A 22,565-nucleotide genomic window follows, 5' to 3' on the forward strand; every position below is an offset into this window, starting at 1 on the left:
CATTTTAAACACTTCAGTCCAAACCCTTCACTGTAAAAATTTGAGCCAGAAAAAGAAGCACTGACAGATGCGTCATTCTTTACAGGAATCATGCTAGCCAACCTACGATTCTGTTGGGCACACATTGCTGCTGCTCTAAACAGGGGCCAGGTGCATGTCAGGTTAGCAGGTGCTGTTGACCACAGCATACATGTTAGCTGGCTGGAGGACTGGACGTCCACCTCATCTTTCTGGCAGACCATTTCCTCTTGGGGTCATGGTATGCAGGATGGCAAATTTACAGGCCCCCTCTCCCAGTACTCTTGAGTCCTAGAAAGGGATCCTGCCCTGCTGCATGTACAGAAAAAAATTTCTATGACATCTTTCCACTCACATAGTGAGTGGAAGGAGGTAGCCTTTTGAAATTACAGGTAACCTCTGCTGTGTCTCTTCCTCACTGTGCTGAATTAGCAATACCAGAAGGAACCTGGCCCCTCATATCAATCATCTTGGGGCTCTCAGCAATATCTCTAGAAGTTCTGCAAGAATTCTGAGAAAGTCCTACCTCTATAAACCTATGTATGAAAGTCAGAACCGGAATCACCCTGCTGTCTACCATCCTGTGTTTTCTGTCTGCATTGTTGGCATGTATGAGTAACTTCTTTCCCCCACCTCCCAGAAAAAAATAATATCCTTTACCTCTAGTATTCTGCACTGCACTCAGCGTACATGTTTATCAACAGTTGTACATTGTTTTGAACTGTTATTGTTATCACTAAATATTTCAATTATATCTCACAAAGTTAAAAAATAAATAGAATAAATATTATTGTTAAAAGTATTTTCATCAACTGAAGACATTCCGGGATTCATTTGTAAATGAATTACAGTTATTCACCAGTCATTTCCCCCCAATCAAATTTTATACAGAGACAGACAATAGGGTTTTAATTAAAAAGGGTTTTCATGTCACAGCTGTGCTCCTGTCCACCAGTGTACTTAGATGTTGGGGTAATCTGGTAATCCAAGCATGATAAAGATAATAGGATTTCAAAGATAATTTAGAGTCTGTGAAAGCTAATAAAAAGACTCATTTTCTATGCTAACCTAGGTCCCCAAACAGTCAGTCAGTAAAATGCAGTAGTAAGTTGAAACATGTTGCTATGTGATTCATGCTATCTTTGTAACACAAAAGATCCCAATATAGAACCCTGGAAGGGCTGAGTTGACAAACAACAAACTGAAAGAAACATACAGCAAAATTACTCTTTTCGTTTTAATAGGTCTGAAAACTTATCTGGGAGAGAAATCAGCTACTGCTCAAAACTTAATAATAGGTTTAGTGCGTCACTCTGAATACAATGGATTTTTCTAAGTTAGAATCTCCAGTCACTTTTCCACTTACTGTTTTACAGTTTCTGGAGGTTCCACTTCATGGCCATCTTTATGCTCTTTCCCCAGTTTCTGAGCTAAATACTATAGACTGATTCAGAGTGCCTGACTTATGTCCCATCAAAGTCAATGGGACTACTCATATGCTTACCTAGACATGTGCTTACTTACCTTGCTGAACTGGGGGTTAAGTTGTCACATGGCTTAATTATTACCTATGTTATCTACTATCTAGAGTTAGTATTTTTAATAATAATACTTACTATTTACATGGGGCTTTTTGTCTTTACAGCAGAGGGTATCATCATTCTCATTTTACAAATGAGAAAACTGAGGCAGAGAGAGGAGAAGTCTCCATAGCTACAGAATTGGTCAAGTGGCAGAGCTGGGGGTAGATCATAGGTTTCCTGATTCCCAATCCTGTACTTTAACTGGTTCTTAGAGAGGAACATAAAGTGTTGTGTGGGAGTCTCGAATAAAGCAGGAAAACTTGGAAATAGGAGATTATTCTCCCTTCTACAATCATGGCATCTGTGTATCATTTTTTTGCTGTCATAAAAATTTCTCTAACACTACTTCAGAAATCTGCCAGTAAAAGCCCCCACTATATTACCACCAGTGTATGTTGTCTAGAACCAGAGCTGTAAACACCAGTTGCCTTTGTGTTGCCGTTCTTTTATGTTTGGCAAAGGCTGGACAGGCAGAAGACCAGACTGAGTTTTTTGGTTTTGATATTTTGGGGGGAAGGAGGAGAGGGATCCTATGCCAGTGTTAGCACTAGTTTTAAAACCTTTCCCACTTCTCTGTGACTTCACCTTTAGTATCTTCTCCTTTTGGTAAGTGTGTGTGTGGTGAGGGGGAGGGGAGATAAGCATAATAGTTTCATGATCAGAAAGTCCTGCCCCTTCTACTGACATCATTTAATGCATCAACATCTGGGAAATGCTCACATTTGATTTCACACTTTCAAATGAAAAATAGTGCAGTCTTCCTTCTACAGCTTTATGGAACTGTTTCGTTACTGGCATCTGAAATGGGGGTTCAGAGAATAAAAATGGGTGCTCTAAATCCAGTAGTGTCTCTCAGGTACTATGATTTTATTTAAAAGAATAAAGATTTGCTAATTTGTGGCTCTACTTAAAAAATAAATTCTTTGCCGGTGGTCTTGGCGGTGCATTTAAAGTAACTGTAACGATGCAATCTGTCTTTTATGATCCAAGAGTTGAGATGCCCAACTTCATAAAATATACCACAATAGATTGGAATGTTATGAGCCCCACCTGCCAACACTAAAGTGGAGCAAATTCCAAAGAATTACCTTGTTATGCTCCACAGACAAAAGACAAAATAACAAAGGGGAAAGGAAACATATGTGATCTAAAGGCTTTCCTCCAAACTACAATGCTGATTTTCCACCCCCCTTCTTTTAAAGACGTTTATGTAAAACTGAAGCATTCTAAACCTTCATAAATAATTCTCTGAGTTATGCAGCAGCCTATTTTGATAAATTAATTCTGATTTTGCAGAGACTGGGGAGATGGGAGAAGATAACTGTTCAACCTCAGTTATTCAGAACTCATGTCATTCAAAATGGGGTCATGTCCCCTGGTGACTGTTAATTACATTAAGTAGTCTCTTCATTATCCAAAATCTTTACAGTCCATAATTTTTCATGTCCCCCCAATCAAGTTTGAACTGTATCTCCCTTCATTAATGTAAGTGAAAATAGTATGTTAACTTTTTTTTCTTCTAAGAGTCTTAGCTTGTGATATTTTCCATTTCTGAAAATGTAATAAATGAAAAGAAATCCTTTTTTATTGTTAAAAATATCCATCAGCATGGATCCCAAATTAAATGTGAAAAATCTTCACCATTCCGTGTGTGTTGAGAAAAGTGCACATTTTGTTCATCGCAACTCTGGCTTTTTTAAGAAAAACATTTTTTAATCTGCGTGAAGTTACATTGACCCAAGTGCTGCTACATCATATGTTGTTATAATCATATAATTAGCCAAATGTCTTTAAGACTGGTTAACTAGTTTTAATGACAGTGTGAAATCCTTCCTTCTTCAGTGACAGGATTTATCATTGAAAAGGGACTTCACATAATGTATAAATATTTTCCTAAACCTGCTGTTATTTAACCCACAGTAACAGAAGGCATCAAAGTGGCTCAAGGAGAATTTAATTTACTATGGAGTAATATCTCTCTACAGCACGTTCTCTTTCTCTGGGATTTGCTACAGGACTTACTACATTTTACAGAAGTTGATCTTAGGAAAATGGGAATTGAGAACCAAATCCACCGAACGCACATCCTTTCCAATATCCTGCTGCTTCAGGAGGCAGAAAGAAAAAGAGGTAAGAAGTCTGCCATGTTGTTTCCTAGAGGTTTGGAAAACGGATTAACGTTACTTTCCAATCATGGAGTGTTGATCCAGCCTAGCATACAACTTTGTGATGAGGCCCACAAGATTACAGTATTCAGACTGTAACAAGAATGGCTGATGGTTTAGTTACTTGTGGGATACTTGGGAGAAAAGATAGGGATCATTAACCCATTCTCATTTTGGTGTTTGTCAATAGAGGTCTCCATATAAGTGTCACTTTCTAGCACTCAGTCTTGATCATAAGAACAAATCATCATTTTAGCAGATAGTATGATTGCCAAAAGGCTGATGAATCCCTTTTCCTCATTTGGAAAGACTGTAACCAAAAAGCCAAGATGCAGCCGTGTTCTGCTTAAATTACTTCATGCTTATGAGAAAAGAGGAAGTGAGCAGGGAGTGTTTGGTCTAAAGGGAAAATGGATAACAGAGGCACTTTCCTCCCTCCTTTTCTATATGGGTCCCTGTTCTGAACTGTTAGGATTTAATTAAAATACCTTCTTTTTTTTTTTTATTATGAAACAAGTCCCTTTCCCAGTTAAGCACCAAAGTTCTGCTCAGAGGGGCTCATTACAGCTGTTCGAGTATGGCAACTCTTCAAAATGTTCTCCTCTGAGTGAGAACTCAGTACAATGATACTATTTAGTCTTGATACATTGAAGAGGATCTTTCAAGAAATATTACTCTAGATAACAAGGTCTAGTTATGATATAGTCTGCCCAATAATTATAAAGTATCCTGGGCAAAGGCTGGCACAGACTGCACAGAAGCCAACATTTTACTCTGACAATGTTCCTGCCTTTCATTCATTTCAGATGAGATGAGAAGACATGGTTGGGACTAGAACCATGTGTAGTGATACTATTCATAAATATTCTGTGTTGACGTACGCTAATCTTCTGTGTTTGGAACTGATATTCTTTGTGTCAGGGTTGGAAAAACAATTGTATGCTCATGCAACCATGTAATTTTTTCTGATTTTTTAAAAATCAATTATAGAAAAACTTACATAATTCTGAAGAGGTCAAGTAGGGTAGTTTAACTTCCATAAATCAGAGTATACGAGTCATTAAAATGTAAACTCAGTATCTCATTCTTGTAATCTATATTGTGAATATAACAGGAAACTACAAAACTTGATTATTGCAATGAGACTAGGAGATGTTTTGAGTGAAACCCATTTTCATTTACTTGTGAAGACTGGAATCTTGTTGCCTTCCTTAGATACTGTAGTGGTGAATGGGTGGTTATTCACACTAGAAAATAAATGTATAATCAAAGGTGCTGCTAAGATTTTCAGTCACCCACTGAATTGGTTTATAGACATTTTATATCAGTTCAACCAACTCAACAGATCTGCCAAAAATCCAATAAAATAACCATCACTGTTCCTTAATTGCAAACTCATAGGTGAGCGGATAAAACAGGGAAAGGAGGCTTATCTCACAAGAATCGTACCAAACAAATGAAAATGTTTGTATCTGTAACTTCAGTGCCAATGAAGGATCAACAAACACAAAAACGTTTCTGAAGAATGTGGATAAGAACTTTAAAAAATAAAACATTTACTGTTAGCAGAGTCCTTGGAGATAAGGAAAATATGAAAAATAAAGACTCAGGCAATGAAGCCTTTAATGACATAACAGTTTGCAAATAGTCTTTCTACACAGTGTTGTTTTTCTGACTTCACAGCAATAATATTCCTGTTGAGACTGTATAGCTTCAAATGTGTAGGGCTAAATTCATCTGCAGTGTAACTCCAATGGCTTCAATAGAATCACAGCAGAGATGAATTTGAACCAAGAATTTTATTCCTGAATTACAGCATATATTTTATGTCATCTAGACATATCATTCCATTACCCTGAAAGCTGTATCACTTGGCTGGTTTGGGAATGAAGTGCTGGAGTTTCCTGAGCTGAGTTCTAACTAAAATGTCAGTAGTTCATTGTTCTGGAAAATAAAGAATTTTGGGTGCTATTTTCCCCCTCAGTTTCTCTTTTTAGCTAATGAACAATTGTGTGTAACTAAAATATTTATTCATTTCAGAGCGGTGCCAAATTTCATCCCATGAGTTACTGTGTTGTCTCCAATAGACTTATCCCAGAGATGGTCCATTATGTTAAAAAAACCTCTGAGAACACTGTAAAACAGATCAGTTCTGTCAGTTAAACGTGACTGCAGACTGTTTTGTTTTCACAATAGGGACTAATGGCTGTTATCTAGTCTCCAGCCTATTATGAAGTGTTTTTGTTTTGTGTCTGTCTTTGACAAAGTGCTGTGTCTAGGAGCAAGAGTACCTAATCATTTACACTGAAAACACTTGTTTTTCAGCACTGAACTGTGCTGAAGTCAGACACTGAAGCATTAGTGTTTTCTTTACTTTCCACTCTTAAATAAATGTGCATTTCTCAGCAAAAATTATACCACTGCATTAGTAAAAGATACTTTTTCACTCTGTCTTAATTTGAATTTTTAAAACAACCCAGATTAGCGCTAAACTTGTTGTTCAGGAGTTTTCTGTGGAGTACAAGGCAGAAGTTATTTTAACTTGCAAACACTCTCAGAAGATGTTAGGTGTTATTGAAGATACACAGGTATGTCTTAATGGTGATTTTTTCATCTCTAAAAAAGTCTGGTTAAATAGACAGGTGGAGGATTTTTCCACACCTCTGCAAACTCTGTTGTTAAATACAAAAGCATGTCTGCCATTTGTGTGCTTCCTGATTCTACCTCCCAGAAGTATTTGACTTCTGTTTCTCCCCTGCTGATAATAGCTTCTCTTAATTAATTAGCCTTTTATAGTTGGTATGGGTACTTCCACCTTTTCATGTTCTCTGTATGTATAAATATCTTCTGTCTGTGTGTTCCATTCTATGCATCCAATGAAGTGGGTTTTAGCCCACGAAAGCTTATGCTCAAATACATTTGTTAGTCTCTAAGGTGCCACAAGTACTCCTATTCTTTTTGCTGATACAGACTAACACGGAGGCTACTTCGAAACTTGTTTCCTATGAGTATTTAATCCAACCTAGATGAAATTAGAATGAGGCATCATATATTTTGAATCAGTAACTAAGATCCTTTCAATATGCTCTTTGGTTCTGTCTACATGTGGCCATATTCTCTGCTGCAGTCTGGCTCTTTTTTTTTTTGCTGTTTAGGTAGTGCAAAGAAGCCAAAAACCAATGAAATCTCCCCCATGCCAGGGCAACCCTCACCTTGGAGAGTCCATATTGGGCCTGGAGCCAACATAGGGTATGTCTACTCTAGAAATGTAGGTTGACCTATTTGAGGTTGACTTATAGCCCCTGCAGTAATCACTGCGGTGGTGCATGTCCACACTACCTTCCTTGGGTTGGTGGTGTGCATCTCAACAAGGAGCACTTCCACTGACCTAAGAGCCTGGTCTCTCAGCTCCACTAGCAGCTCCCTGCCAGGAGCCCGACTGCTCCAAAGGCTCTTGGGGTTTCAGCGGGCTGCCCCTACCCTCCCTTCCCTGTTCACCATCAGGAGCAAGGGAAGCCATCTGGTGCTTCCCCACATCCCATTCCGGCTTGTCAGCCCATCCCCCACCCCCACCCCCGCCCACTCCCTGCCAGAAACCGTGCAGCCTTGTCAATTTCATGACTCACCAAGTTGTGAAACTAACACAATTGCCCCCTTCCGAGCTGGGAGTGGGGACATGAGTACTGCCAGGGCTTTTCAAGGGTGGCTCCCAGCTGGGCGGGGGGGGGGGGGGGAGAGAGAGAGAAAGAGAGAGAGAAAGAGGGTTTATGTGTGCGTGTAAAACTACGAGGGCTTCTCGCCCCAGTTCCCAGTGGGGGGAAGCTGCCAGGGCTTCTTGCCCATAGTTCCCAGCTGGGAGTGGGGTCCAGCCACCCAGTTCTCTAGGGGAATGGGTACCAGTGAAATTGACAAGACAGGCAACAGCGAATGTAAGGGAGGCAGTGTCTACATAGTTACTGTGTTGCCCTAACTATACCAACATAAGCCTTACACCTCTCACGGAGGTGGAGTTGTTATGTCAATGTAGTACGGCACTTACATCAGCAGGAGGAAGGCTGTAGTGTAGACACTGACATAATTAGGTCAACATACGCTGCCTTATGTCAACCTAACAGAGTAGTGTAGACAGCCCTGATAGTCAGTTCCTACACCCATGCAGATTAATTCCTCCTGGAGTGCAGCCCGAGCAGGAGAGGCGCGAGGCTGCCCGGCAGTGGCAGGGAAGTTTATCGGTTTGGGGGATCCTGGCCGGCAGACGGGCGAGGAGCCAGCTGGGGTACGCCACCTAGGACAAGTCTCAGCCCTGCAGCCCCTCTCTGCTGCGTGTCTCCGGCGGGTTGCCCACGCCCCCGGGCTGTGCTGCCCACCTGGGCCCTGCACGCTCCACGCTGCCCCCAGACCCACCGCGCTGCCCTGTGGGCTGCAAGGCTGGAGCAACCTCCACGCTGCACTGCAGTGCTCCCAGCCCTGGCCAGCCATGGCCCATGTGCCCAGGCTGCTGCACAGGGGCGTCTCCTCCCCAGGCCCAGCTCAGGATCCAATGGGGCAGTGAGGGGGCAGGGCAGGTGGCGGGGATTTGGGGAGGGATCCAATGGGGGAAGGAGGGGACAGAGTCAGAGCAGGGATGGGGCGAGAGCCCCTCCGGGCTCTGCCTGTGCGCCGGAGCGAAGGGAAAAATTGTTTGTCCAGTGTCCTGACTGAGCATCGGTTGGGACACATGACAAACAAGCAAATATCGGGACAGTCCCGATAAAATCGGGACATCTGGTCACTCTAATCTCAATAGAGGATGAGCTGACCCAGACTGTGGACCTTCAGGAAGCAGTTCAAATCTTTGCAACCAAAAAGGCACGGAAAACACCACTTTGATTATTCAAACAGATGAAAATGCCAGTGTTTACTGTGCAGACAAGAAAAGTTACACTTGCTATTCAGGCATTTGAAAGTTAAGTGTTACTTAAAAATTTTTAACAAAGCATTTTAAGTTGTTAGTTTTCCTTTACTGGGGTAGGTAGCAGAGCAGTACCATGAGAGGAGTAGAACAGGAAGAAGGCAGAATTGACACCTTTCAAAGTTTTGGCCCAAGCGAGGGGGTATGGAGGTGTCATTTGAGCTCCCCACCTCAGGTGCCAAAATGTTGTGGGTCAGCCTTGAGACCAAACCGTGCTTCAGTTGTGTTGGGGAGGTCTACTGTATTGTAAACATGTCCTGAAGTGTGATGGGAATGTCACTATAGAAAGGGGAATGTAAATATTAAATGTAAATTTCTGGTTTGAGATAACTTTTAGGTTTTACTAGCATTAAAAGCTATTAACTTAAGAATTCATTGGTACCTTGATTGTCATGAACTTAAACATTGTGCTGTTTGTATATAGATGAAATTGGACAGTAGCCATAAGAATAGAAAATAAAGTGACCAGTATCAAAAAGTAGAAAGAGAATTTCTTTTGCAGAATTCCAAAAAGTTAACACTTCATTTTTCAGTGCAGTTCCAATTTAGCTGAATTCTGATTAACAAGAATTTGTGGCTTAAACCTACTTCATTTATATCTGAGGAATTTTGTAGAAATAAAATATAATTTTATCAAAATATTTTCCTGCCCAAAAAGGGAATATTTAAATCTTTATCTTTGAGAGACTGGCTATGTAATATGTCTTGATATTTTTAGTTTGTTTATATACATTTTCCTAGAGAGAATGAGAGATGGAGAGAAAGAGTTTGCCGTTTTAATGGGATCTACGTTTAGATCTTTTATGGATCCATTAGCCTAGTCTGTGTGGTTTAAAAAACAAAGGCCAATGTTGCTATATTTAAACAAATATAAGCATCATCTAGTTTATTGCCATTCAATATAAAAGGAGATCAACAAGCTGATGTGCAATTAACATGCCCTATCTTCCTGTTTCAGGTTTGGAAAGCTGTTTTTACTTATAAATTTATTTATAAGTAACTTTGTGCTACTGTTGAATTTCTTTTCCTTTTGCAGTGATGTCAAGTTAAGTGCACTGTTTTTTCTTTCTGATCTTCTGCTCCTTCATTCATGGTGCAAGGCAGAGCAGGCCTAAGATTTGTGCTATTAAGAAGGGTAATGGGAGAGCAATAAAGTACTTGCCTCTCATGTGTTAACTCTAGGTACCTGCAAGCACAAAAGGGCTTCATCCCCTAGAAAACAGTCTCTAGCAGTCACATGTTCCAGCACTATAATCTTCCACACTGTATATAGACTATACTGTAGTGAGACAAGCAATGCAGATATAGTGCAGCTATTTTTTTAAAAATCCATCCTCAACTAGGCTAGTAAATAACCATATATAAAGAGGTACCTTAGTCTTTAGCAAAGAGTTATCAGAGAGCCAAAGTGATTAACAAAAGAGCCTACTTGATCCTGCTGTTGAACACAAGTCACTCTCAAACGATCAGCTTTTGCCCACTGTGTCTCTTCTGCTTTCCTTAAAATCCTTGGAATCATAGCCAGACTTCTCAGTTCAGTAGTATTCACTATCTGCTTTGCAGATTCCAGACTGGAGCCAAAGTATTCTGGTACATTTGCCAACAGACGGAGGCTGCTTTGAACACTTCCTTTAGCATAACAGTTAGGGATGACTCAACACCTGTGTGGTCTTTGTCTTTCTGCTTTCCTTCACAAGTTCAAGGATTGGAAAGTTTTCTCCCACCTTTTCCCAGTTTTAAATGAGGAGCTCAAAAATGTAGATGCAATTACAAAATTATAAACATACAGGTCTGGCTTTTATGTGCCACATGAGCCCTCGGGCAGTCTCAGATCCCAAAAGCAGCTGAGCTTAAAACTACAACCCAGTCCTGTGAAAGTTCAAACTTTTGTTTATTCTTACTGTTTCTGTCTGGCTCCCTATTTATCCTAGAGCTCTATGTCAGTCAGAAGGTGAATAAAAAACATCTTCAGCATGTGTCTCACACTGAGGCTGTTACTTCATGACTTTCATTTGAGATGTCACACAGAAATTGGAAAAACCATTTGTTTCCATGTAGCAGGGGCCACTGTCACAAAACTACTGTTGCTGTAAAGAAGGGCACTGTGAAGACAGTTCCACCTACTCTTCCCCTCTCAAGCAGGGGGAGGTTTGAAAACCATCCCATAATGTCATCTTTGCTCCCCTTCATTGGTTCACGACTTCTCTTTGGGGGGGGGATGGGGAAGTTGATAGATATGCAAATAAAACTGATTTCTCTTCAGAGTTATGGGGACTTTCATTACTTCATTTTCCACTTTCATTAACACTGTTACCACTATAATGAGAGAAATAGAGTGGAATGGAACAGAGGAATAGAGACAAAAGGGAATAGCATTTATTTTCTTTAAACATGGCCCAGGTCTCCCTTTCATGCAACTCTCTCCCCAAACCACAATGTCTTCCTTCTCGTCTAATGTGTGTGTGTTACCAAAAAGCCCCAACAAATCTGTTAATACAATGTTAGAGATGCACAGTTAAAAGATCTGGATCCCCATTCACACTTCTGAAGTGGTACTGGGAAAAGTTTTGTCCAATCTACACTAGCACTTAAACAGCTTTCAGCACTGGCTCAGGGGGACACCATTGTTGCCAACCTGTGTCAGCTGCTGATGAGTTTCCTAGTCTAGCCTGGACTAACAAACTGGGAAATGTTAATGATAAGTTGGTGATTCATCTTTCCAACATTTAATTACCTCCAGTGATTTTAGTTTCTGTGGGAAACTCTCTAACTCCCTCTTACATCTTTTGAAACGCAGGAATTCTCATACAAGACCAGGCCAGAGCTTTATCTTATCCAGTTTCCAACAGTATCCAGTACAGGTTAACCCTGAAGAACGTGCATTAAACCCTGCAGCAGGCAGTTTTGAGAGAATCTGCCTGTCACAGTTCCTTAGGTAACTGCACCTCTGACTCCTTTGTGGCCTTCTCAACAGCACTGTATGGTACTGACATCTCAGGTCTCTAGCTGTCACCTTTCTTGGGGCAGAGTTCAGGGACTCTCCTCCTAGACCAGGAATTTAGGCTGCAGTTCCTCCTTCAAAGCACTCTGATCACATCAGCAAGTCTGACTTTAGCTCAGCGCCTGCAGTCTTGTTCTCTCAGGGCCAAGGACAGGGTTAACCAGTGACCAGCCAGCCTTCATAAAGCGAAGTTTTGCTTATTCAAAACAAAGCACTACAGAGAAAACATACATTAAAAACAATGAACAGATAATTTACAGGAATTAGCTTACCAAGGAGTCATCCATTTTCCACATGGAGACCCTAACAGGAACAAAGTACTTCAGGACCTTTCCACGTGATCTGGCCCTCTTGGTCATAGTGTCATGTCAGTTCTTTGATTGTGTGAGAGTGACCTCTCTTCCTCAGTCAGGATGGTCGCTGTTATACAGCGTGTTCTTTGTTTGACCCCCTCTTAAACCAGATCAAACTACTATATGCCTTTTCTCCTAGGGAGTCTGACTTATCCAGACTTGCTGCCTGCCTGGGGGTTTGCCTTAAGTATCTCCAGTGATTTTAGTTCTGCGGGATACTGTTTAGCTCCCTCCATGAAGGCATCTATACTTATAATCTTTATAGCATTGATGCAATAATCATTGGATCTTCCAGATGTTCATAATATCTGTCACACTGACCACAAAGAGAATTTCTTCCTAAACTTTCTAGCTGCTTCTTTACCTAAGGCCCATTTGTGTGAGGTGCTGAGCGCCCTCAGCTCCCATGGACTTTGGTGAGAGCTGAGGAAGCACAGCACTCGACCAGTTTAGGCCCTTTTTCTCTTAAATAGCTCATCATTAAAGGGTGCTGGCAATATCCCTTTAAAGGCACAGTACCAAATAAGCACTAGGATGGCACAGATGTATCACGGGACAAGTATTATAAAAGTCACACAGACCTTGTTTCCTATTCCCAACTGCTGTGACAGGAAGTAGGGCAGTTAGTCATCCCTTAATTAGATTGATTTTATATTATTTTATGGCTTAAGATATTGACATGAACTATGTGAACTGAAGGCAGTCAGTGCAGCTGACAGAGCATCAGCATCAGATCTAGTGCCAGACCGAATGGTCCTCAAGAAGACAAAACTCCCATTGAAACCCCTATATGTAAGACTCTGAAAGTCTATGCATAAATCTCTTCCTGCATCCTACTATAATGACATCCCTCGCTGAACATTTGCCAGTCAAAAGCCTTCAGCTTTCTCTGAAAATGGAATAAAACTAGCAGGAAAGGAATATAATGACTCATACCAGAGTATTCTTAGCATATGTAATAATGTCAAGTCACTAGCCCCATTACTTAGCACCCAACCATGTTGTGAAGGAAATCTATACTCATTGCCTAGTTCTTATTCATAAAAACATGACAATTTAAAAAAACCCTGAGTTATTCATTTATAAATTACACTGCCTGGAAATTTGCAGGACAGTTAAATCTATCAGTAGAGACCAGTTCACATCCTAAAACTGATTTAATTCTGTGGCATATTTTTATACATTTTCCATGAAACAGTAGCATAATTGGTCCAGTCAGAGCAGCAAGAAATGTTCCCCTGTGCTGTGAGGAAAATATTTGTACTTCCCTAGCATCTTCCATCTGATACTCTTATAAAGTGCTATAATGGACAAACCTTCACGACACTTCAGTGAGGTAGGTAGTTTAGAGTAGTAAATGGAAGTGTAGGAAGGTTAAATGACTTCTTACAAGGTGACACAGAGCTACACCTATAACCCAGTTCTCCTGACTCCAAGTCCTGCACCCTTGCCATAATCCTGTCTCTCATGACCTGCAATGATGAGTGTGCTAGTTAAGGATTGCTATCTGAACTATGTAATATGTTTGCAGTGAACCCGCAGAGCATCCAAATCTTATCTGCTTTCTTGTTTCATCACCAGTTCAAAAGTCAGCTTGGATATGTGAAAAGGTTTTGAAGCCTCTTACGTCAGTTTCTAGGGTGCTCTGAACTCAGTTTAAGTGAATTTGGGCTGAATTGTGGTTTCATGTTGACACCAGGCAAAACTCAGCATTTCTGACCTAATTTTCTGCGAGTTCCTTAGGTTCGCTGAAACCTGAAATTCAAGAGCTGAGAACTCACAATGATCAAAAGTGTTGAAAAACATTGCAGTGAAACCCAGTAAACCAACACTGGCAAACTTCAAACAGCTCTATCTGGTAGGCTATAAAAAAGTAGTATACTTAAATGTTAGCATTTCACTTCTGAATAGTACATCAGAATCTAGTATATTGACTACAGATTTATCTGTTGTCCTCTTCTTTTTCCTGATGGTGTTTTCTGTTAAATTCTAGACTCAGATTCTTAGCTGATGTAATTGGAGCTGATTGAGCTACACCAGTTTAAACCAAGGGTATGGCTACACTTGCACTTTCGAGTGTGGTCGCAGCGCCAGCGCTGGGAGAGAGCTCTCCCAGCGCTGCATGTACTTCACATCCTTTATGGGTGTAGCTTGCAGTGCTGGGAGCTGCGCTCCCAGCGCTGCAGCACTGTTTACACTGAGGCTTTACAGCACTGTATCTTGCAGCGCTCAGGGGGGTGTTTTTTTCACACCCCTGAGCGCGAAAGTTGCAGCGCTGTAAAGCGCCAGTGTAGCCATGGCCCAACTAAGAATTTGTCACAGTGGGTTCAGTTTTCTCTGAAATCCATGGGAATTTCTGGGGAAATCTGGTGGATTTTGGTTAGGAGCCACTGGCTAAGTCTCTTTTGAATATGCATACACAGCAATTAAATATCTATTTCTGGCCTGGATCAGCTGGCTTGGGCTCCGGCTGCAGAACTGTAAAGGTTCTGTGTAGATGTTCAGGCTCAGGTGGAGCCCAAGCTCTGGGAGTCTCCCCTCTGCCAGGGTCCAAGAGCTCGAGCTCCAACCTGAGCCCAAATGTCTACACAGCCCTATGAGCCTGTGTCACCTGCTGGTCTTTAATTGCTGTATAGATGTACCCTGTGAATATCTTCTTTAATTAGCTTTAAAGGTGACCTAAGACGACTACTTCTAATTGGGAGTGTGCTCTTTTTACTCTCTTTTTATGGGGTCAGAAGAGGAAGTGTATGTGTCCGTTTGAAAGGTTTATTTTCACCTTTTTTTAACCTTAGAAATATCAGAAATATCAAGTCTGGTCTTTGTCAGTTTTACTGGAGGACCTTCTGGATATCTTAAAGCATGTTTATTGTGAACCTTAGTTGAGGTGGTAGGTATATCAAATATTTTAACAAAGATTTCCTTTTCCAAAAGTGTTAATTAGACAGTGAAGTTAAATAGATGTAACCAAAACAAATTTAACAGTTTTACTAAAAATCCCTTCCTCTCTCAAAAACTCCTTTCACTGTCTTGAATCATTTGATGTTATCCTTTCACTAATTCTCAATAACTGTAGAATCTTCCAGAGTGGACAAGACCTAAATTTCTTATGTAAGAAACAAGCAGAAAAAGAAACTTTACAGAATGTAGGCCTTCTTTATACATATCATAAGAAAGCACAGAAGTACACAAGCCCCCACCTTTTCCCCCTCCTCTGTACGTCACCTTTAAAAGGTATTTTTTTCTGATGTTGGTTCTTTTTATTTTGCCTAATTGACCTAGTGGTTGTGGTCTGTATCACCAGGCCAGAGATCAGCTTCCAGCCAGAGTTGTCTGCTTTTGCTTATGATTGCAAAAGGTTTCCTTCTTCTATTAGCCTAGTTTTAAAGGAAGGGTAGTATCAGTATTTTCCAGAAAGATAGCCACATGAAGATGATGAGTTCTACTCATCCATGAATATGGCAAGGATTTCTGTGTGTAAGCCCCAGTGGTGGTTGTGGGTCTTGCCCTTTGTAAAACTGTAGACATTGATAAGAGATTCCAGTGTCATTTGAGCAACTTTGTTCTTTTATATATTTTTGAAGGTCTGAGCTATACTTAGTGTTAGGTTGATATAGCTACAATGCTCAGGAGTGTGAAAAATCCAAACCCCTGGGCGATGTAGTGATGCTGTCATAACACCCAGTGATGCAACTAGGTCAATGGAAGAATGCCTCAGTCAGCCTAGCTACCGTTGCTTTGGGAGGTGGTGGTCCTACACCGATGGAAAAAACCCTTCTGTTGGTGTAGGCTGTGTCTATACCAGTGGTTCTCAGGGCCCAGAAGGTGTTACGTGGGCCACAGGTTGAGAATCGCAGCCCCTCCCCCACGCCCTTCAAAAAAACAAACAAAAAAAACCCTCTACAGTCCCCCATGCCCAGCACCCCCTGCCAAGGCCCCTCGTAGAGGGGAGGGCACCCCCACCCTCTCACTGCCCAGAGTGCTCCCCCTCCTCACAAACCTGCCCAGAGACCCATTCTCCCACACCCTTCCCCACTATGGCACTCACCAGTGCCCTGCTGGCAGTAGCACTCCAGCAGGCTGCCAGAGGTTGTCTCCTCCTCAGCCAGCCCCACCCCCTTTGAGACCAGAGTGGCAAATTTTGCATTTTTTTAGCACACAGCTGGGCTGCAGCTGTGTGCTAATTGGGCTGCATGGGGCGTATGGGCCTCAAGTTGAGAACTGCTGTTCTGTGCTGTGTGGTTATGTCAACATAGCTACAGCACCATAGTGGTGACAGTATAGTTCCTGTAGTGTAGACAAGCCCAAAGTCTCCCTGCTTTTCTCTTTCTGGCATTTATACTGTTTGTTTCTTGAGTTATGTGGCAATATTAGCAGTGAGCATGTCTTAGGACTGCTCAGGCTTGTAGCTAGGCAAACAAAAGTGAGGATGCTTTGGGAAGGCAATAAAAACATAAATGTAGTAGGCATCCTTCCCCCAGAAAATTGTAACATGTCAAGTGCAATCTTCTGTGTTTTAGAAGGTTCTTAGACAAATAAAACAAAACTCGAAGAAGGAAGCCTATCTATGATTTATTTGGAATTGTAGGAAACAATTTCATGACAAATTATATGGCGTTAAAACACCAACAAACATGTATCAAAAACCTTGGCTCAGAAATACTCATATATACTCAAAAAAGGGCCCACGTTGGATTTACGTGGTTCTATTTGTTTTTTATCCTCTCCTTTGTACATGTGGCAGGGACACTAGACTCCACTGTCCACCCCCCAAAAACAATGAAGAGTCCTCAGCCCACCCTCACATTTGAGTTTATATAATATTTTGTTACCAAACTTTCTGTTTAAACAAAACCAATTTGAAACCCGCTGATTGGTTTTTGTCCTCCCTCTTTCCCCATGTGACAGTCTTTCCTTTCATGGCTCTTTCCCCTGTGTCCTGTTCTCTTTCGCCCTCTAGGGCCTGATCTACAGCCCATGGAAGTCAATGCAAGTCTTTCAATTGACTTCAATGGATTTTGGATCAGGCTCTAAATCTCTCTCTCCATGTTTTTTTGTGCCTCTGCCTTTCTCCTTTCTCACTCATTTCTTCCATAATCTCCCATTAGCTCCCAGTCACAGCTCTCTTGCTTCCCCTGGTTCCCTTACTTCTGCTTTCTATTCCCTGTCTACCCTTTCCTGTTCTGTTTTCTCCATGCCCCTCTTTAGCCCCTTGCTCAAGCTTTCTTCTCCCACTCCTACCCCATATTCCAATCACTCGCCCCATACTTCCATATTCGCTCTCTTGCCCTAGCTGAGGCTCCCATATCTTTCTTGCCTCCACCGTATTTCTTTCCCATTCTCCCATTGCTCCATCAATGCAGGTAGCCATGTGCCCCAGCCATCATTAAAGGTCTGTAATGTATTATTTCTACCTGTACATTCTGATGTTGGAGGCAGGGTCTGGCTAGGAATGGGTTATTTTGTCTTCTGGTGAGGTTAGTGAGATGGATTCCAGTACCTTTAAATCTTTAATTTTTAAGATCAGGTGTTCTAATCTCAAAGTAAAAAAGAAAAATAAGCTCCTTGGGCCAAATTCATCGAGTTGAAGTCAATAGAGTTACACACTCTTACACCAGGCAGTGATGCTCAGACTGAGGCGTGCAGGCTGCAAGTGGCTCTTTAATGTCTCCTGCAGCTCTTTGCAGCACATGATATTAAAACACTGATTTAATTATTAACCAATTAGGATGTTTTTACTATGCTATTAATCAATTGTAGTTGATGAAATAATACTTGGTCAGTCATTTTGCTGAGAGAATAATATATCAATATATAATATATAGATATAAAACTAAATATTTCCCCTATCATACTGCTTAAATACAAATATATACTACTGTAGTAAATGGAACAATGAATTCACACTACTGTGGCTCTTTTGGGCAATGATGATTGCTAATTGGGCTCCTGAACCGCTGAGGTCTGAGTATCACCGCACCAGGACTTAGTCTAGCACACTTGTTTTAGAGATATGGTCCTGGGTTGTGATGTTCTGATCAAAAGTTGGACCAAGGTCTGAACTTACCAAAAGTTCGGGAGGAAGGTGGCCAGAGCTGAATCAGGTGTCTCAACTCAGGTCCATCTCTAATTTCTTCTTTTATAAAGGCAGTTGTATGGCCAGTAAATAGCAGTTGCTTTATTTTGATTTTTAAGCTATTCATCCAACACTAGCAGAAGCCTGACAGAAAAGATATGGCCCTTAGCAGCAAAACCTTATGGCTGCTGCTATTGTACATTATGCATTGTATTAATAGAATATAGGATAGAGGCCATGTACATTTCTTTCCAATACCAGATCAGACCACTGCTCCATCCACTCTTGTATCTTGCCTCTGGCAGAAACCACTACCTGATGCTTTATCAGAAGAAGAATTTCTCCATAATGCATCTGGCCTATTGTGCAGAAAGGGGAGGGGATCCTTCCAGTGCCTTTTGGAGCCACACAGTTTACATTTTGAAGATTAGATTTGATGAGTGTTAGATCAGGTTAGGAGCACTACACTATATGCTGCTAAAATGTAAAGAGAAACCATCAATTTTTAAAAAAATGATACTGTCCATAACCTTTTATTACCTATTACAAACTACACCTCAAGAGAGAAATTGCTTTCCCCCCCCAATCTATTTACTCTGTGCATTTAAGAACACTGTGTATACTCAATTTCACAGTTTTACCTGGGGTGGGTGGGTGGGTGGGTGGGTGGGTGTGTGTGTGTGTGTGTGTGTGTGTGTGTGTGTGTGTGTGTGTGTGTGTGTTCTCCACAGTGGAAGGGGAGGGGAAGTGGTGTTGTTTTAAACAGGAAAATGTGATTTGTAAAGCTATCGCAATTGGCCAGGGGACTGAAGGATACGTACTGTACTTGACACTACATTTAACTCATTTTGGGAAATAAACTAGATCCCTTTAATGAAACCTCTGCTGAAGGATCTTTGTTTCCCATAGCTTATCTGTGGGATAGCTTCTTTAATTTTTGTTCTTTAGGATTTATTTGAAAATTTTACCATAAAATGAGAAAATGAAACTACAGTTTGAAAATAACCTCAGCAGCCTGAGCTGACAAAAAACAAACAAATACCAACAACCCCTACCGACAGAAATTGAGTCTTCCCTTAGAACACTGTGCAGAGGTATAAACTGTGCTGAGATACTGAAAGTGATTCCCACCTATGTGCTATCTCTCAGCACAGGTACCTGATCTGATCTTAACTCTTCTGTAACCCATTCAGTGCCCTATCTTCCCTTATTTCCAGCTTGCGGGGGCTTGGCTACTCCTTTCTCATTACAAATATTCCTGACCCTCTCCTCTTCTCTGGAGGAATTCTATTCCCCACTCCCATAGCAAAGCCTCCTTTCCTGACTTCCACTCAGCTCTCAAGCTGTCCTGCTATTGTTCTTTCTTCAGAAGAGTACTCAGTCCCAGCCTCCTCCTCTGTCTCTCCATCCCTTAAAGCACTTGTTCTCAGTTAAAGGTTCTTGATGGGAATAGGCTCCATCTATGCTCCAGATTCAGGTCCATGTTTTATTACTATCTTGACAAGCTTCACTTTGGATTTCATTCTGTTGTGATGTGATTTAAATGTAACATTTCATCAAATTTTAGATAGGTCTGATTGAAGACAGATAAATACTCAGGATAATGCATAAAAATAAGCTTCAAGAGAGAGGTTATTCTGAGTTCCTTGCAGAAATTAAATCCACTATCCAGGGATTTCACGTTCACCACCTATACATTATGGCTAAGGCTATGTTTTAGTCATGGGTATTTTTAGTAAAAGTCCTGGACAGATCACAGGCAGCAAACAAAAATTCATGGCTCGTGACCTGTCCCTGACTTCTACAATATACCCCTGACTAAATCTTGGAGGGAGTTCTGGATTGTTCTGGATAACTGGAGACAGCACAAAGGATCAGCATCTAACAAAGGAGAAAAAGAGGGATATTGAACTGGAAAAGTGAAGAAATCCAATATGGAATGTGAGCATATCTTTGAAAAAAGTAGCAGTCCCAGAAAGATCTTTCAGGATGAGGGCTGATGTGCCTACCTCTGCATGTAAGCAATAATCCTCTGGTTAGGTCAGTGATAGATTTGAAGGTGACTGTAATAATTTATGAACACTATATGTTCTGTATGCTTGCCTGGTTGTTATAAAGGGTTTAATGTAATACATTAAGTTAATTCAAGAAGAGGCTGTTTGCACATAGGCAGGAAAATAGTATAATGGCTTCACTGAGTTGTCTATCCACCAACACTTAAGGGACAGTGAAAGAGCCATTGGCTTTCAAGTTCTACCTCCAGACACACTGCTGAGTTCAGCTGGTGAGTTTTGGAGAGCCTGACAAAGAAGCTACAGGAAACTGAGAACAGAAGCTTTTGGCTGGGTTTAGAGAGAGGTCCTTAAGGCCAGCGGGAGAGAGAGGAAAGGGAACAGATTGAGATCCAGAGGTTAGGAGTCTGGGGGCCTGACAGACCTGCCTAGGGCCTTAGGTAAGAAAAGCAAGCATGCAGACCCCTTGTTTTAAAAATCCCCTTTATCTTGTTTGCTTTGTTCTGTGGCTAAATAAATAGTAGTTTGGTTTTGGGTCTTCATAGTTCATTGGTCACAAGCTCCTGAAGGGAAGAACCACAGGTACTGAATCCAGTCGGACCTGCTGTTTAGCATGGTTGATACACAGGGTTCTGTAGTTTAGGTCCTGGTCTGACAGTGGGAGAATTGCATGATTTCGTAAGGGGAAAGGTAAAGGCATGTACTCAGAGAGCAGAAGGGCAGCTATCCCTGTAAGTGTGACATTAGCAACAGCCAGATTTGAACCTAAGACCTCTGGGTCCTAAGCAAAGGCTACAGTTACTTGAGCGAATGCTGGTAGCAGAGTGTAGTTAGCTTGTGGCTATTCTCTGTGGATCAGCCCCTTCCACTGGGAAATGTCTGCCCCAACTGTGACAAAATCTGTGGACCCTGGATCAGCTTCATTAGCCACCTGTGGATCCACCAGGGATAACTGGCTATCATTTTATGGAAGACAATAATCCTCAAGCTCCAAGGGATTTCCGACAAGTCACAAAGGAAACAGGCACCCTTGGCCTGAATGTTACATCTAGAGGTGAGAAGGCAATTCACAGGCAATCCCTGGGGTGGGAGGCATGTAGGCTCATGTACCCTCCACTCCAGATTTTTGTTGCACCCCCACAAACTCAGACTGGCTGGGTGACTTGCTGAAGTGAGTTGGGGGTGGAGGTGGCGCTCCCTCCCTGAACTCTACCACATGGGGCTGGTCTAAGTCACCTGGTGTCATCACTCACCCCTAGGGTGGCATGCCCCACAGTTTGAAAACCGCTGTGAGGTGGTCATGTGCCTCCCAGAACCTTTAGACTGCCCTCCCCCACTGTGAACAGTTACGTGTTGTCCCTGGAAGGCGTGTTGCTGTGTTATGAACAGCCTAGCACTGGAAGTGAACAACAGGAGGGGGCTTCAGTGATCAAGGCATGAAATCAGTGATTCAGCAGAGTGAGAGTTAAGATAGTGGTAGCTTCAGGTGATGTTGCAGATGTGGTGGTAGGTGAACTCTCAAAGTGGTGCAAGGTGCAAAGGAATTCCCTCAGCATGAGGAGGACGCATCTGAGTATAAACAAGAAGTAAAAGTGAGAGAGGAGATGGATGAGCTGGGTATATGTACCAGTCCACATGCAGTGCATTGCAGTGGCACGATGGGGAGGAGGGACACAACATTTCTGTCTACTTGGAGCAGCCTGATCTCTACATATGTTGCTTTTCTCAGTGTAAATGAGCCCTTTTTAATTCATTGAGGGAAAGAGCTGTTTATGTATTGCACCCAACACCTGCTGTTTTAATTGGTCACGACCATTTACAGGTACGTGAGATTTTGTCTGAGTCAATACACTTTACACTGCAAACTAGTTGCACTCATATCTAGATGTGAGCAGAAATAGCTCCTAATATAATTACATTATCTGGGAGTGAAGTGACAGTAGCTGTCTGGATTGTCCAGGAAAGGTTGTATGTGGAAGTGATAAATCATCACTTCAGTGGTATCTTACAGGGAGAAGTTAAAGTTCTCAAATCCATGGAAAAGGGCAACGGGAGGTCACCGCATGTAACTAGCATTTATGTAGGGGGTTCAGCGATATTCAGCCTGAATAGTCTACCAAGGGGTGTGGCTGGAAAGCAGTAAATCACTGCTTGAGTGCTGGCTTGTGCGTCTCTCAGAACTATGTCTGCAGCTGCTGAGCTGTTGCACGCAGTATACAGAGCTCTAGGCTGCTCAATTAGAACTTCAAAAGACTAGAAGAATTCTCTTCAATCGACGTGGTTCTGGTTTAGCTGTGAGATCTGACTGAGAGCTGCCAGTGTCTGCCTGCCTTCCCGAACCCATCTGGCTCCGAGATGAAGGGTATGCTGCACTGATCTGAAAGTGTGCGAGGCGCTTCAGAGAGG

At 41.8% G+C, this 22,565-nt stretch overlaps 1 protein-coding gene across 2 annotated transcripts in view; it reads left to right on the plus strand.

The window, feature by feature from the left end:
• Positions 1-22,565, plus strand: part of BCAR3 (BCAR3 adaptor protein, NSP family member) — a 173,330-nt gene that overhangs the window by 53,066 nt on the left and 97,699 nt on the right. The window contains exon 4 of one of the 2 annotated variants that reach the window (XM_050960942.1): positions 3,617-3,731. In XM_050960942.1, the coding sequence (XP_050816899.1) occupies positions 3,617-3,731 (115 nt within the window). Of the gene's footprint in view, positions 1-3,616; positions 3,732-22,197; position 22,565 lie in introns of those variants that run through there. The other variant, XM_050960943.1, reaches the window with a different exon arrangement.

Source organism: Gopherus flavomarginatus, chromosome 7, assembly GCF_025201925.1.
Source record: "Gopherus flavomarginatus isolate rGopFla2 chromosome 7, rGopFla2.mat.asm, whole genome shotgun sequence".
NCBI lineage: Eukaryota > Metazoa > Chordata > Testudines > Testudinidae > Gopherus > Gopherus flavomarginatus.